The sequence below is a fragment of the Gymnoscopelus braueri genome, assembly GCF_963280865.1.
Source record: "Gymnoscopelus braueri genome assembly, chromosome: 10".
Classification (NCBI taxonomy): Eukaryota; Metazoa; Chordata; class Actinopteri; order Myctophiformes; family Myctophidae; genus Gymnoscopelus; species Gymnoscopelus braueri.
Window position 1 is genome coordinate 26,309,286 of NC_137611.1, and position 12,415 is coordinate 26,321,700.

The 12,415-nt window shown below is 39.7% G+C and overlaps 1 protein-coding gene across 1 annotated transcript; it reads left to right on the forward strand.

Annotated features, from left to right (window-relative positions):
* The first annotated feature begins 1,276 nt into the window (after positions 1 to 1,276).
* Positions 1,277 to 12,000, forward strand: LOC308094416 (cAMP-dependent protein kinase catalytic subunit beta). The gene is made up of 10 exons (XM_080441061.1): positions 1,277 to 1,621; positions 6,515 to 6,576; positions 6,677 to 6,805; positions 6,993 to 7,091; positions 7,193 to 7,275; positions 7,568 to 7,694; positions 7,784 to 7,879; positions 8,395 to 8,517; positions 8,723 to 8,887; positions 10,301 to 12,000. Exons 1-10 carry the CDS (start codon positions 1,576 to 1,578, stop codon positions 10,424 to 10,426), a joined length of 1,056 nt encoding a protein of 351 aa, XP_080297187.1. The 5' UTR covers positions 1,277 to 1,575; the 3' UTR covers positions 10,427 to 12,000.
* Positions 12,001 to 12,415: the final 415 nt, after the last annotated feature.

Sequence of the window (12,415 nt, forward strand, 5' to 3'; positions counted from 1 at the left end):
ATTTCAACCCACTTTGAGGACCACAGCACTAGTACTAGTATACATTTAGTTTCTTGTATGTCCATGGCAAAAATAGAATTATGACAAAAATGTCCACCACAAGCCGGCATGGCGATGACTGACGAGGGTCACCCAAGTTGAACTGGCTCACTGGATAGGCCTGGTTGGTTCCAGTGGGACCATCATCATTAGTGAATCATTACTTAAGCCTCAATTAATTATTATAATTAATTGATAATGACTTAACATTATATGTTTTAGTTAATAATTAATTGAACACTGCATGACACAATGCTGCTCTGTGTTACAGTTGAGTTACCTATGTTGCCTTCCCATTCCAACCATATGAATTTGACAGTTCATAAATAATAATAAAAAGGGAATAATGATTATGATAATAATAATAACAATAATAATAATAATAATAATAATAATAATAATAATAATAATAATAATAATAATAATAATAATAATAATAATAACAACAATAATAATAATAATTACCTATAGGCTACTGACAGGTAGGCCTACAATTTGTTTTTGTCATTTGATTATATCAACTCGATTACATGTAGTCAGTTTACCCAACCCTGTACAAGTTACCAAAACCACCATTTCAAGCTTTAAAAGAATGTTGTGGGAGTGAAAAGCTCATATCAGACCGTGTGGGTTCAATCTCACAACAACACGGAAGCTGCTCAAGTTTGTTTTGAAGGCAGACAGACAGACAGACAGACAGGCTGGGGCCAATCCAAATACTAAAGGGCCAATCCAAATAATACTAAAGGGCCAATCCAAATAATACTATAGGGCCAATCCAAATAGTTAGGGACAATCCACATACTATAGTGTGTAGCAGGGCCAATTCAAATACTTTACAGCCAACCCAGAGACTGTGGGATCCATCCGCAGACTGCAGTGTAGTGCAGTGGGTCTCAACCTTTTCAGGCCGCGACCCCCCAAAATAATCATTATTGAACTGGGGACCCCCCAAAATAATCATATTTGAACTGCAATTTCTTCCTCTTTCTTATTCTATTTGAAAATGTGTCCAATGCTTGACCAGTTTTTATAGTATAGTTTGTTGACTTTTGATGCATTAATGGTCTGTATGTTTAGATATTAAAAAGGTCTTAAAAGTCCTTAAAATATCCCTTTACTGTCATCTGCCCCCCCTGAGGGGTCCCGAACCACAGGTTGAGTACCACTGGTGTAGCGTCAATCCATAGATAGCGGCCGCGGATGCACAAGTCACCGCTAGCTGAGCTCAGCTCCATGCCAACCAGATAGACAGGAATTAGTAAAGTACTAGGATAGAGAGAGAGAAGAGACCGGAGATCATTGTGAACGAGAGAGAGGGGGCGGCTGGAGAAGGGATTTAAAATTCATCTTTCACATTTTGGGCCCGCCTTGTTGTTTCATTTGACCCGATTTCCAGCCAGAAGAAACGAAGTGGGGTTAAAAAAAAGAAAGAAAAGAAAGCTTGGGAACAGAACACACACACCAACATCAGCTAGTAGTTTGTAGCTTATACCGCGCCATCTCTCGCATCAGCCTGCGCCGTGTCTTCATACCATGGGAAACGCTGCCACCGCCAAGAAAGGCAACGAGATAGAGAGCGGTGAGTTGGGACGTTGGTGATAATACTGCCTTTTATTCAACCGTTTGGCCTTTTTTACACACATAAAAGAGCTATGGTTGCTGTAGCTAGCTACTTGCTACTGGGCTGTTAAAGCCCCCCCCCCCGTGCCCAGTCCCCCTCCCCCTGGTTAGACTCATTTATCTATATACTTCGTAGTCGCTCGACAAAAATGACCAGCTGGGAAGAAAAGTGTCGCCGTTACGGCGACACTTTTCTTCCCAGCTGGTCATTTTTGTCGAGCGACGAACTAACGATTTAAAAGGCAGCCCCCCCCACACACACACACAGTCATTGCACAAGTTTTGTAAACATTGCCCGTTTGGGTGCTATTATAAGTGCCCGCAGGCGTCTAAAAAAGCGATTTAATCAATTAAATATCCCGGGGTAGCAAATACAGTAGTGTGTTTTGGACGGAAACAGATGGAAACATGTAAAGGCCTAGTTGTTAACGTTAGCTGCACTGTTATAGATCTAAGATAACGGTCATATCATATGAAACATTGTCAAGAAGTGTGCATTATTGCCACAGTGTGTGTGGGGAGCATTGGCCGCTATAAGGAGATGCAAACTGGACAAGCAAGATGCTGACACATTCACACTCTGCACTGGCTGTTGTATAATATGGAGAAGGACGGTTGAATTGCAAATGGCATCAAGTTTGTTGACCAGTTAGCATGCTAGTGTTAGCCATGGGGGGATTAGCCCACATCAGGGCCCTGTCAGTCCCGTTGCCTCCCAGATGATAGCAGCGTTCCTGGCCTGTACACACACGCACACAGTGTTAGCCGAGGCGTGTGCTTTATCCCTGTAGAAAGGCTAAACATCTCTAGGTTAATATGGGCGAGCCTGCAAGACAGTAATCTGCTGTCATTTGGTGGCTGAGCAAATAAGAGCACTGTGGTCCCAAGTCTCAGTTAAAAAATGTGATGTGGTGGCATGTTACGACTGAAGCTTATTTATTGAGCACTGCTATCAGAACACAGACTTAGCAACGATACAGATTGCCCTGATATACAACTAAACCATACGTTTCTAATATGGTGGTATGTGCTTCTGCTCCAGACATCATCAGCATGTTATTCTCGGCTAGATAAACAAAGCTTTCCCTCAGTGCAGCATAGTGCCCAAATATGGTGAAGAAATGACAAATGCCCTTTTTCCATTCATAAAACCAGGCCCTACCACACACACACACACACACACACACACACACACACACACACACACACACACACACACACACACACACACACACACACACACACACACACACACACACACACACGTTCAAGGTTGCTTTATTGTTACATCTTGGGTACATAAGAGTAAAACTTATTTTTGTTCTGCTTCCTTCAGACAATGCAGCAGCATATAGGTAATAACAATAATAATACAATTGTAAAGATAAAAAAAAGTAAGAGTGCAAAAAATAGATCATCAGCGCATGTACACGTGCATATGATCTTGGTATATTATATACACCAACAGCATTTTTTCAGTAGCTGCCACATTACTTTCTATTCAATCTTGCTGTATATGAAGATCCGTAAAGGCACACTCTTGCTCATTGTGTGTCATTGACTGGAGCAGCTTGTCGTCAGACCTTCGTCAGAGGATAAGGGGCATTACAAGCTTTGAAAGGATTGACGTAACTAGCCCTAGGCCAGAGTCAATCTGCGATGGGACACTTTGACATGCAGCTGATAGTCAATGAACAACCAATGTAATAAATCAGAAATATTTTCATACACCTAGATAATGGCTAAACAAAAGTGGACAAACGGCTTACTGAATTAACTGAACTGATCTCTGTATATGTACAAAATAAATGAAGAATTCCAACCAATTTAGATGGTTGCATTTTCTGTCTGCGGTGGAACATTTCCTGGCACAAATAATAAAGCAGACAACTGTCTGTGGCCAGCAGTGCACCCAAGTTGTTTAAAGCAGTTGTCATTTTATGATGCTGTGAATACGTCCCTCTAAGATTTATTGAGTTATTGAGAGGGAGACCAGGCACACTGCACATTGCCAGCCAGAGACGCTCCGGGAGGCTGGGAAGATCAGATCAGCAATGGCTATCAACTTCTGAGTGTGTTAAAACCATTTAAGCTGACACCATGCCCTGAGCAGGAGATTTGTCTGGAGCAGCTCTCGCAAGACAACCTGGTTACCTATATAGCTCTGTTCCTGTGTCTGCTATCAGCAACCCTAACCTCCTCTCCAATGTCCCGTGGTACTAGCACACTATATTTGTCAACAAGAATGACAATGGTTGTTTGCTGGCTCTCAAAATGTTGTTTGTGTTTGCTACGGTCCACAATTTGGCAACACTTTTTCTGTTCTATAACAAGTTATTGAGGAAAAACAATGTACGTGACTTCAATATTGGTATCAAATTATCAATTTAGTTAGTAGATGTGAAAATCATTCTCCTGCCTTGATCACAATGTAATTTCAGTAGAGCAAAGTCACGTCCACTTATTTAGATTTTCAAGTCAGCAGTCTGGCATTTCTGTCCAGGGTTCTCACTGGCATTATATTAAACTGCTTCATTTGTCCTTTCAGGAACAATGGTCTGGGCAAACCATACTAGCAGTTATTTTTAACATCTGTGACAGCGTGCATGCCTGCATGGCATTGTTTTCACCTTGTGAGTCTGTGTGTGTTTCATCATGGCAAAATATTGACCTGAAGTGAAGACGCCTATTGTAGGACTTTCAGTACTTTGTCAGGTTTTGTCTGTCTCTCTGTGGAAACAACTTGTCAGATGATGTGATTCAATCAGGGGGGGGGGGGGGGGGCAGAAGTAGGGGCTAAACAGATACCGGCTAGCTGATAACATAATTTACATTAGCATTGCGACAACATGCTAACAAGCTTCCCTGGACATTTGTCAGTGAACATAGCGCCAGAAAAAATGGGGAGTATCTACTATTTGAGCAGTACCTCGTCACAATTTTTTTGACCCATGGTGGGTTTCATGGCTGAACCCACCCCACACATGATGGTTCACCCATGAGAACTATCACCGATTTGTATGCCACAGGGTTAGCAAAGAGAGCTATGACATGCATGTACTAGGTCCCCATCAGGGAATTGAACCATGGACATTGCAGATATGTGTTCAGCATTCTTACAAGAAGAGCCACGAAAGCACTCTGAAAGTTTTAAGACTGAATAGCCTAATAATGCATAACCCTTCAGGATGGGTTTCACACACATTTGAGACAGATAGGCTAGAGGACTTGGCATGAGACAGTACAGTGTTTTTTTCCACCCCTGAGTCCTCAGTATCTCCTCAATCTGAACTGAACTGAATTTGTGTCACATGGTTCGAGCCGTGGCATTTTCACATATCTGTTCTGTCAATCTTTTTGCTGATACTGCTCTCACATAGGGCTGTCACAATCATGAAAGTTTAGTTGATGATTAATTACCATACAAATAATTGTGATTAACAATTTAATTGTCTCTTTCAGTTCATTTCATGCCACTATTACCCCAATGAAGAAGAGCCATTTAATTAGCGTTTAACATTGGAACATAGTCAACATACTGTATACATTTGCACAAGGTAGATTTAACATACTGTAAATAACTTAAATATACAAAGTCTATTACTGACATATACATACAGTACAAATAAATGACTGACAATGACAGGCAAAGATAGTTAACTTAAACGATGTATTTCTCTATGGTCAAAACAAGCCATGACCTTGTCATCCACAATCGCAGCCAATCATGCTTCTCAGTGGCTAGGAACATTAACATGACTGACTAACCCTCAAGTCAAACCTCAACCGGTGGAAAACGCAGTTTTAGAAAAACACTTTTTATACAGATGAATGGAAAGGATTCTAATGATGATTAGGCAATTATGTAATAATTATGACAGGCCTACTCTCACCACAGCGGTACGTCAACGCTACTTGTGTCTTTTATTTCTTGTGAGCTTTCTTCACTACATATGCTTCATGTCTGTTGATCTGATGTCACTTGTTGAGTACATAAAATCTCTCTCTGTCTCTCTCTCCGTTTTTTCATCCCATCCATGTGGGTGAATGTTCCTGCAAATCCGTGGTGAACTATAGAGACTTTTGGTATGCTTATCTTTCCAAACGATGACCAAAATGACAGAACCGAAGTGTTCTCATTGTGATAACTTGTTAGATAAGCTTGCTGTGTTTTGTGCTTTGCTACGTAATAATGCACCCATGTTTTTGTCGTCCACATTCTGTCATTCTGGATATCTGCTGTCTGCTGTGTTTTCCATGTAATGTTGGTTTGTCCTTGATCATCATCATTTAAATACTCTTGAGTTCCATAGCCTTCCCTAAATTGGTATTACAGTACAGAAAGTGATGCACAAGAACTTGGAGAGACTTCTCCTGTGCAAGCTCCCTTTTATAAGAAAAAAGGGAAAATATGCTGTCTCTTTGCATCATTTCTTACTAGTCTGCCTGTCTTGGTTGTTGTTGTTTTGAGTTATTTTGTGTTGTGTCTAAGCATTAGAAACAAAATATGTAATATTTTAACATCCAGTTTGGTGTTGTATACATATGGGATTTAGACCCCCCCCCCCAACTCCCTTTATAGTATTCCTATATATTTATATACAGTATCTATTCCCATATTGGTCTTTTGTGCCCAGTTCCATTTTTTTTTACAATCTAGGTACAATCGTGTCATTTGCCAAAAATAACTTGAGTTCCAAGTGAAAACATTTTTTTCCAGTTATTTTCGGCAAGCGACATAGTTGTGCAACAAAGTATAAGTTAGCCTTGGATGCCAGTATCTGTATGCTAATTGTCTCTCTCTCTCTCTCTCTCTCTCTCTCTCTCTCTCTCTGTCTGTCCACCCTTTCAGTGAAAGAGTTTCTAGCCAAAGCCAAAGAAGACTTCTTACGGAAATGGGAATGTCCACAACAGGTGAGTGTGACAGAGGACCTTGTAGTTAGAAGTTCACCTTTTGGTGCAGTTGTCCTTGAAGTAGGCCAACTTCCTGTGTTCTTGCCTCAACTTTCCACAGAGCACAACGTGCCTAGATGACTTTGAGAGATTAAAGACACTGGGCACTGGCTCCTTTGGAAGAGTCATGCTGGTGAAACACAAAGCCACAGAGCAGTACTTTGCCATGAAAATACTGGACAAGCAAAAGGTCAGTGATGATGGGACGTGTGTGTGTGAATCAGTGTCTGTACGTTTGGACTATATAAACATGAGGTGAATTGGCATTGGCTAAAATGAAAAACGGTTAATCCAAAAAGAAAACACCTGTGCTGTTTGCCAGTATGATTGACGTTTTCCCAAGAATGCAATTAGCTGATTAATCCTCTCTGTCTTAGGTGGTGAAACTCAAACAAATAGAACACACACTAAACGAGAAAAGAATATTGTCGGCAGTGAGCTTCCCCTTTCTCGTCAGACTTGATTATTCGTTCAAGGTAGGGGAACCATTACATTCTTCATTGGTATAGAAAACATCCTTTACTAAGTTATCAGCTAAATTTTGGTTTCCTGTTTACTTTTTTTGTTGATTTTATAGGACAATTCCAATTTGTACATGGTAATGGAGTATGTTCCAGGAGGAGAGATGTTCTCACATTTAAGAAGAATTGGAAGGTTCAGGTCGGTTCAATCGCGGCATCTTTCTTATTATACATCAAAAGGTTTATTCACCTTATGCTTTTGCGTTTATATTAGCAACCTGTCTTGTTGTTTAAACGCATGAAGCACAGTCTACATACACAAGCAATATAAATGGATAAAAACTGGCATTTTCTTTAGGGCCGATGTTGCTCAGTTAATTTGTCCTTTACTGGTACTTTATTCTATGCCAGTGTACTTAGTGGTTGGTTGTTTAAGATGTCTTTGTTCAGTTTTTTTCACCAAATGTGAACACAACATTTCTCCTCTCCAGTGAACCACACGCACGTTTTTATGCTGCCCAGATAGTGCTGACTTTTGAGTACCTCCATTCGCTAGACCTAATCTACAGAGATCTGAAGCCAGAGAACCTCCTCATCGATAACCATGGCTACATTCAGGTGTGCTATGAATCAATGAAAGAATTATTTTACTGCAGCTGGGCTTTCAACTCTTTGCCTATACAGTCTGTTTTCTCCTTGGGCCCTAGGTGACAGACTTTGGATTTGCCAAGAGGGTAAAAGGCAGGACCTGGACACTGTGTGGAACACCAGAGTACCTGGCTCCAGAAATCATTCTCAGCAAAGTATGTACAATGTCTACTCTCACCTGTAGTCAAATGATGTTGATCAGACAGATCATGTGAAATTCCATTTATGCTTCAAGTTAATTCTGTAACTCAATAACCAATATACTCTGATGGGGTTATATAACTTCTAACCTGAAAAAACTGGGGCTGCAGCTTGTAACTGGAGCAGTGGAGCGTGGATCTGTAATGTTACCAGAGCTTGGAACGTCTGGGTTTCTCCCACAAACACGGGGGTCAGAAACTGAGATGTCGTTGAGAAAATATTAGCTCCATTGTCGGCTGTCCGTTAGAATGTGGAGCTCCCATTGCTAGCGTATTGCTGTAAACAAGCAATCCATACGGGTTGTCAAAATAACTCGCCTACCCAGGGCTTTGTCAGCTGTACAGTAGGGTGCAGTGGTCAGGACATGAGGAAGCTACGGGGGGAAATGGAGTATAATATTTAGATTTCTATTTAATGTGCAGTGCTTTGTGATGTCATGCTGATCGGATTATGTTATTTATTTTTGTAGGGCTATAATAAAGCTGTGGACTGGTGGGCTCTGGGAGTCCTTATTTATGAGATGGCAGCTGGCTACCCTCCATTCTTTGCAGATCAACCCATTCAGATCTACGAGAAGATTGTGTCTGGAAAGGTAAGTAATACAACCTTTTTTTTATATTGCCACACTATCATCTGATTGGAGAGAGGCTTTTTCATAACGTTGTTTACAAAAAAAAATTGACATGTAATTGTCATTGAACTATGAAACATGCTGTCTGATGTACAAAATGTTCCCTGGTCAGAAATGGCATTTAAATGCAACATTTTAAATTAAATAATCCTTTGGCCCTCGCCAGGTACGATTCCCCTCGCACTTCAGCTCAGACTTGAAAGACCTGTTGAGAAACCTACTGCAGGTGGACCTGACCAAACGCTATGGTAACTTGAAGAATGGCGTTAACGACATCAAGGGCCACAAGTGGTTTGCCACAACAGACTGGATCGCTATCTACGAGAGGAAGGCAAGACGATACACTATATACTGTACACCAACATATTTCTGCTATCACAGTCTAACCACTATGAAACTAAAGTAATTAGAGCCCCGCTTGAAATGTGGGAGCCATGGTAATTGCTGTACACTCTGTCCATGTCCGTCCATCCTCAAATTTGTGACCACTCGAAGAACTCAATCAGTGTAGAGAATTAAATATTCGGTTGACCGAAATATTAATGAATATATAGGAAAATTGTTCCTAAATCAATTCAAGTCATCCATTTAAAATCCACTGCAAACACATGAATATCAATACTGTACATTTGTTCAACATTATCACTTTTTAACTGTAACTGTAGCGATATTTTTGTTGTTAAAATAATTGTTAAATATATATATATATATATTCCCATAGTAATCATTGCTATAGATAGTGTTTGTTCAGTAACAGGGATCTCCCTATGTCTCCAGCTTTTTAGTAAACAGAGAATTCAGGTCAGGATACCAATTTCATTTAATCAATAGAGAGAACTCGTACAAGATGCAGAATAAACTAGCAAAATTGGAAGTAATTAAACAAAACATTAGCTGAAACATTTTTAATTGGAACACTACAAAATTTAAGCTGATGAATGGGTTCTCGCTCCTGATTGGATGACATTGGTGAACCACCTGAACATGTATTTTCTTTGTGCTGGAGAGTTTTGACTTTTTAACAAATCAAAAAATATCACTTACTTTACTTACTTTAACGTATTCTTTGCAGTTAAAAAGAACGGAGCCATTAATGTTTTAAGCCTTGTAACAAAGAAACGTTTATTGAATGTTCACATTTCTCACATTGTGAATCCCTTGCGTTCGTGTTAATTTTGTATCACACACCAACTGGTTTATTTCTTTTATTTCTTGTGAAAACGTGTATATGCTTTAACAGCATATTGTGAAAACAGGTCCTCTGGGTGTTAGACTGTTATCTGAGGCAGTTGATCAGGCTTGCTTTATACTTTGCATGCTTGTATTTTTTTTGCATACTGTACGGATCAGTCATGCACAGCTGACCAGTTAGACTTGTTTTTCTTTTTGACCTGGAAATCACCCAGCAGCCTCTGTAGCGCACACTCACCGTGATGAGTATGATTTAATTGTGGTATCGATTACTGAAAATGGGTATTTATTTATCTTTGATGGGTTGATCTTTTAGAAAGATAGGATTGGCCAGGTGCCTTTTGGCTGTTTTCGGAGTATGACACTGGTGCTAAGTACTAAGTATAACTCTGGCATTAGCATGCACAGTTTTTATTGTGAAAGCGAAAAATGGGATCTTAAATGCCTATGTTGTTTGAATCCCACTAAGACTTTTCACTGTAATGATTACATTTGTCAAGCACGTTCCTTTCAGTGCCTTATTTTTCTTGTCTCTTTTGGGGATTTTTTGCAGGTGGAAGCACCATTCATACCAAAGTGCAGAGGTCAAGGGGACACCAGCAACTTTGATGACTACGAAGAGGAGGAGGTCCGTGTTTCCGTAACGGAAAAATGTGCGAAGGAGTTTGCAGAGTTTTAGGACATGAGAATGTGGATGTATCAGGGCTAAAACACACAAAATAAGGGGATCTTTGCACTCTTCTAAAGACTTGGGATGGAGCAGAGACCGTCATCGTTCTAATCTACCACGTAGTTCCTTCATTCCACAAGGCTGAATGAGGTCGCCATGATCCTTGGGTGCCGATAACCCCCCTCACTCACCTGCATATTAAAGCAGACACATCACTTTGTTTTCTTTTGGTTGTTTTTTTATCCACTTTTTCTTTCCTTTTCTTTTTTTTTCTTTTTTACTTTGAAGCAGTTCTAGTCTTGGATGTTGTACTCCCTTTTACAATGTGATATTTTTTCAATTTATGAGGAAAAACTTGAGACAATGGCCAATATTAATCCACACGTAACAGATTTGTCCGTGGCAGTATGACACACAATTGTGTGGGTTATAGGGTATTGCCTCTAGTTGTCAACAATGTATATTTATGGTCTGTTACAAATCCAAGATGGGAGAAAACCTTACTCTCATCTCTGGATCTCGTGAAGTTTGGCCAGCTTTCAGAAGTAGTATTTGTCATATGTGCATAGCTGTTACTTTTGTAAGACATTTGAACATGGTGAGTGTTCAAAGCATGACCAAATAGAAAACATTCGGTGACAGAAGACGAGAGGTCCTGTTTCTCTTCTTTGCTTTTGCCTTAGAGAGGCATGTCCTCAAACCCCACAAAGCATCAATTCATGCTCTTCTTGGTATTCTGACCCAGTCACAGCAAGCCATTTCAGAAAATGGAAAACCTTGTTACTGATGGTAAAATGCAAATCTAGTTGTTCGATCCGTTTGGATCTCTTTAGTTAAATGTACATTTGTCATTTAATATCTCACCATTATTTGCTGTCTAACATTATATTCACTTTATCCCTAGATTACAGGTCTGCTTATAAAGACCATTTGATAAAAGTTGGTGGAGCAATCGCCTCCAGGATATGGGAAAGAGTGAAGTAAAGCCTGATTTATACTTAGTTGCGCAAGCAGATCTACAAACTCACAACGTATTAAGTGTCACAGTGCGACGTGAGCTTGTAGATCAGCTATTTTAGGTGTGCAATACCTGCGTTTAACTGTATAACTCAAATGTAAAATCCTTGAGGATTTTTCTAGGGTGTAATGTAAAAATGATCAGTTAAATGTGTATAGTGTTGTGGCTTGTGCCTCAACGTTGTTTGTGAAACCTTAAAGAAGTACAAACTTTATAATATGCATTAATGCAAAAGGTGTTTTTAAATCTCCTGAAACAGGATGACAAAACAGCAATTTTTCAAATTTTTCCCTATTGGCATTCCTAAACTATTTAAACTACCATGTTTGTTTCATTCTTATGAAAGAATGTAGAGTTGCAACTGATGGGTATGCAGATTTGAACGGCTTGATTTCCAAGGTACATATTTTTCCTCACAATACACTGGCTAAAACCAAGACTGCTCGTTTGTATCACATGTAACCCAGTCATTGTCCAGCTCATTACATTATACGTATATGCATTGTTTCATATGTGTTTTTATTTATACACATTAGAGATGCTAATAAATTTTATTTTTAAAAGTGTCAAAGTTGTCATTTTCCTTCAGGTGGAATTAATTGGACCTTTAGCACATGGGTAGAGCTCGATGCCTTGTCAGGGCATGCATGCCATGAAGTCAACCAGCCAGATTAGGAATTAGCCTACTTTCAACAGTAGTACAGTTTACCACAGACATCCGCAAATCACAATTTTGTGTAATAATTTATTGAATGCATGGTGGAAAAACAGTATACTAGGTGTTTAATGTTGAATATATTTAAAATATATGATCTAAACTCTACCACATATTTTTACTATTAAGACAAAATGAGATGAGCTGCTACTTTTTAGCCTGGTAAACCCTCCCTCCGGAAATCTCATTTCCATTTGATTTCAGGAGTCAAATGGAAATGAGATTTCCGGAGGGAGGGTTTACCAGGCTAGCTAATTTTATCACT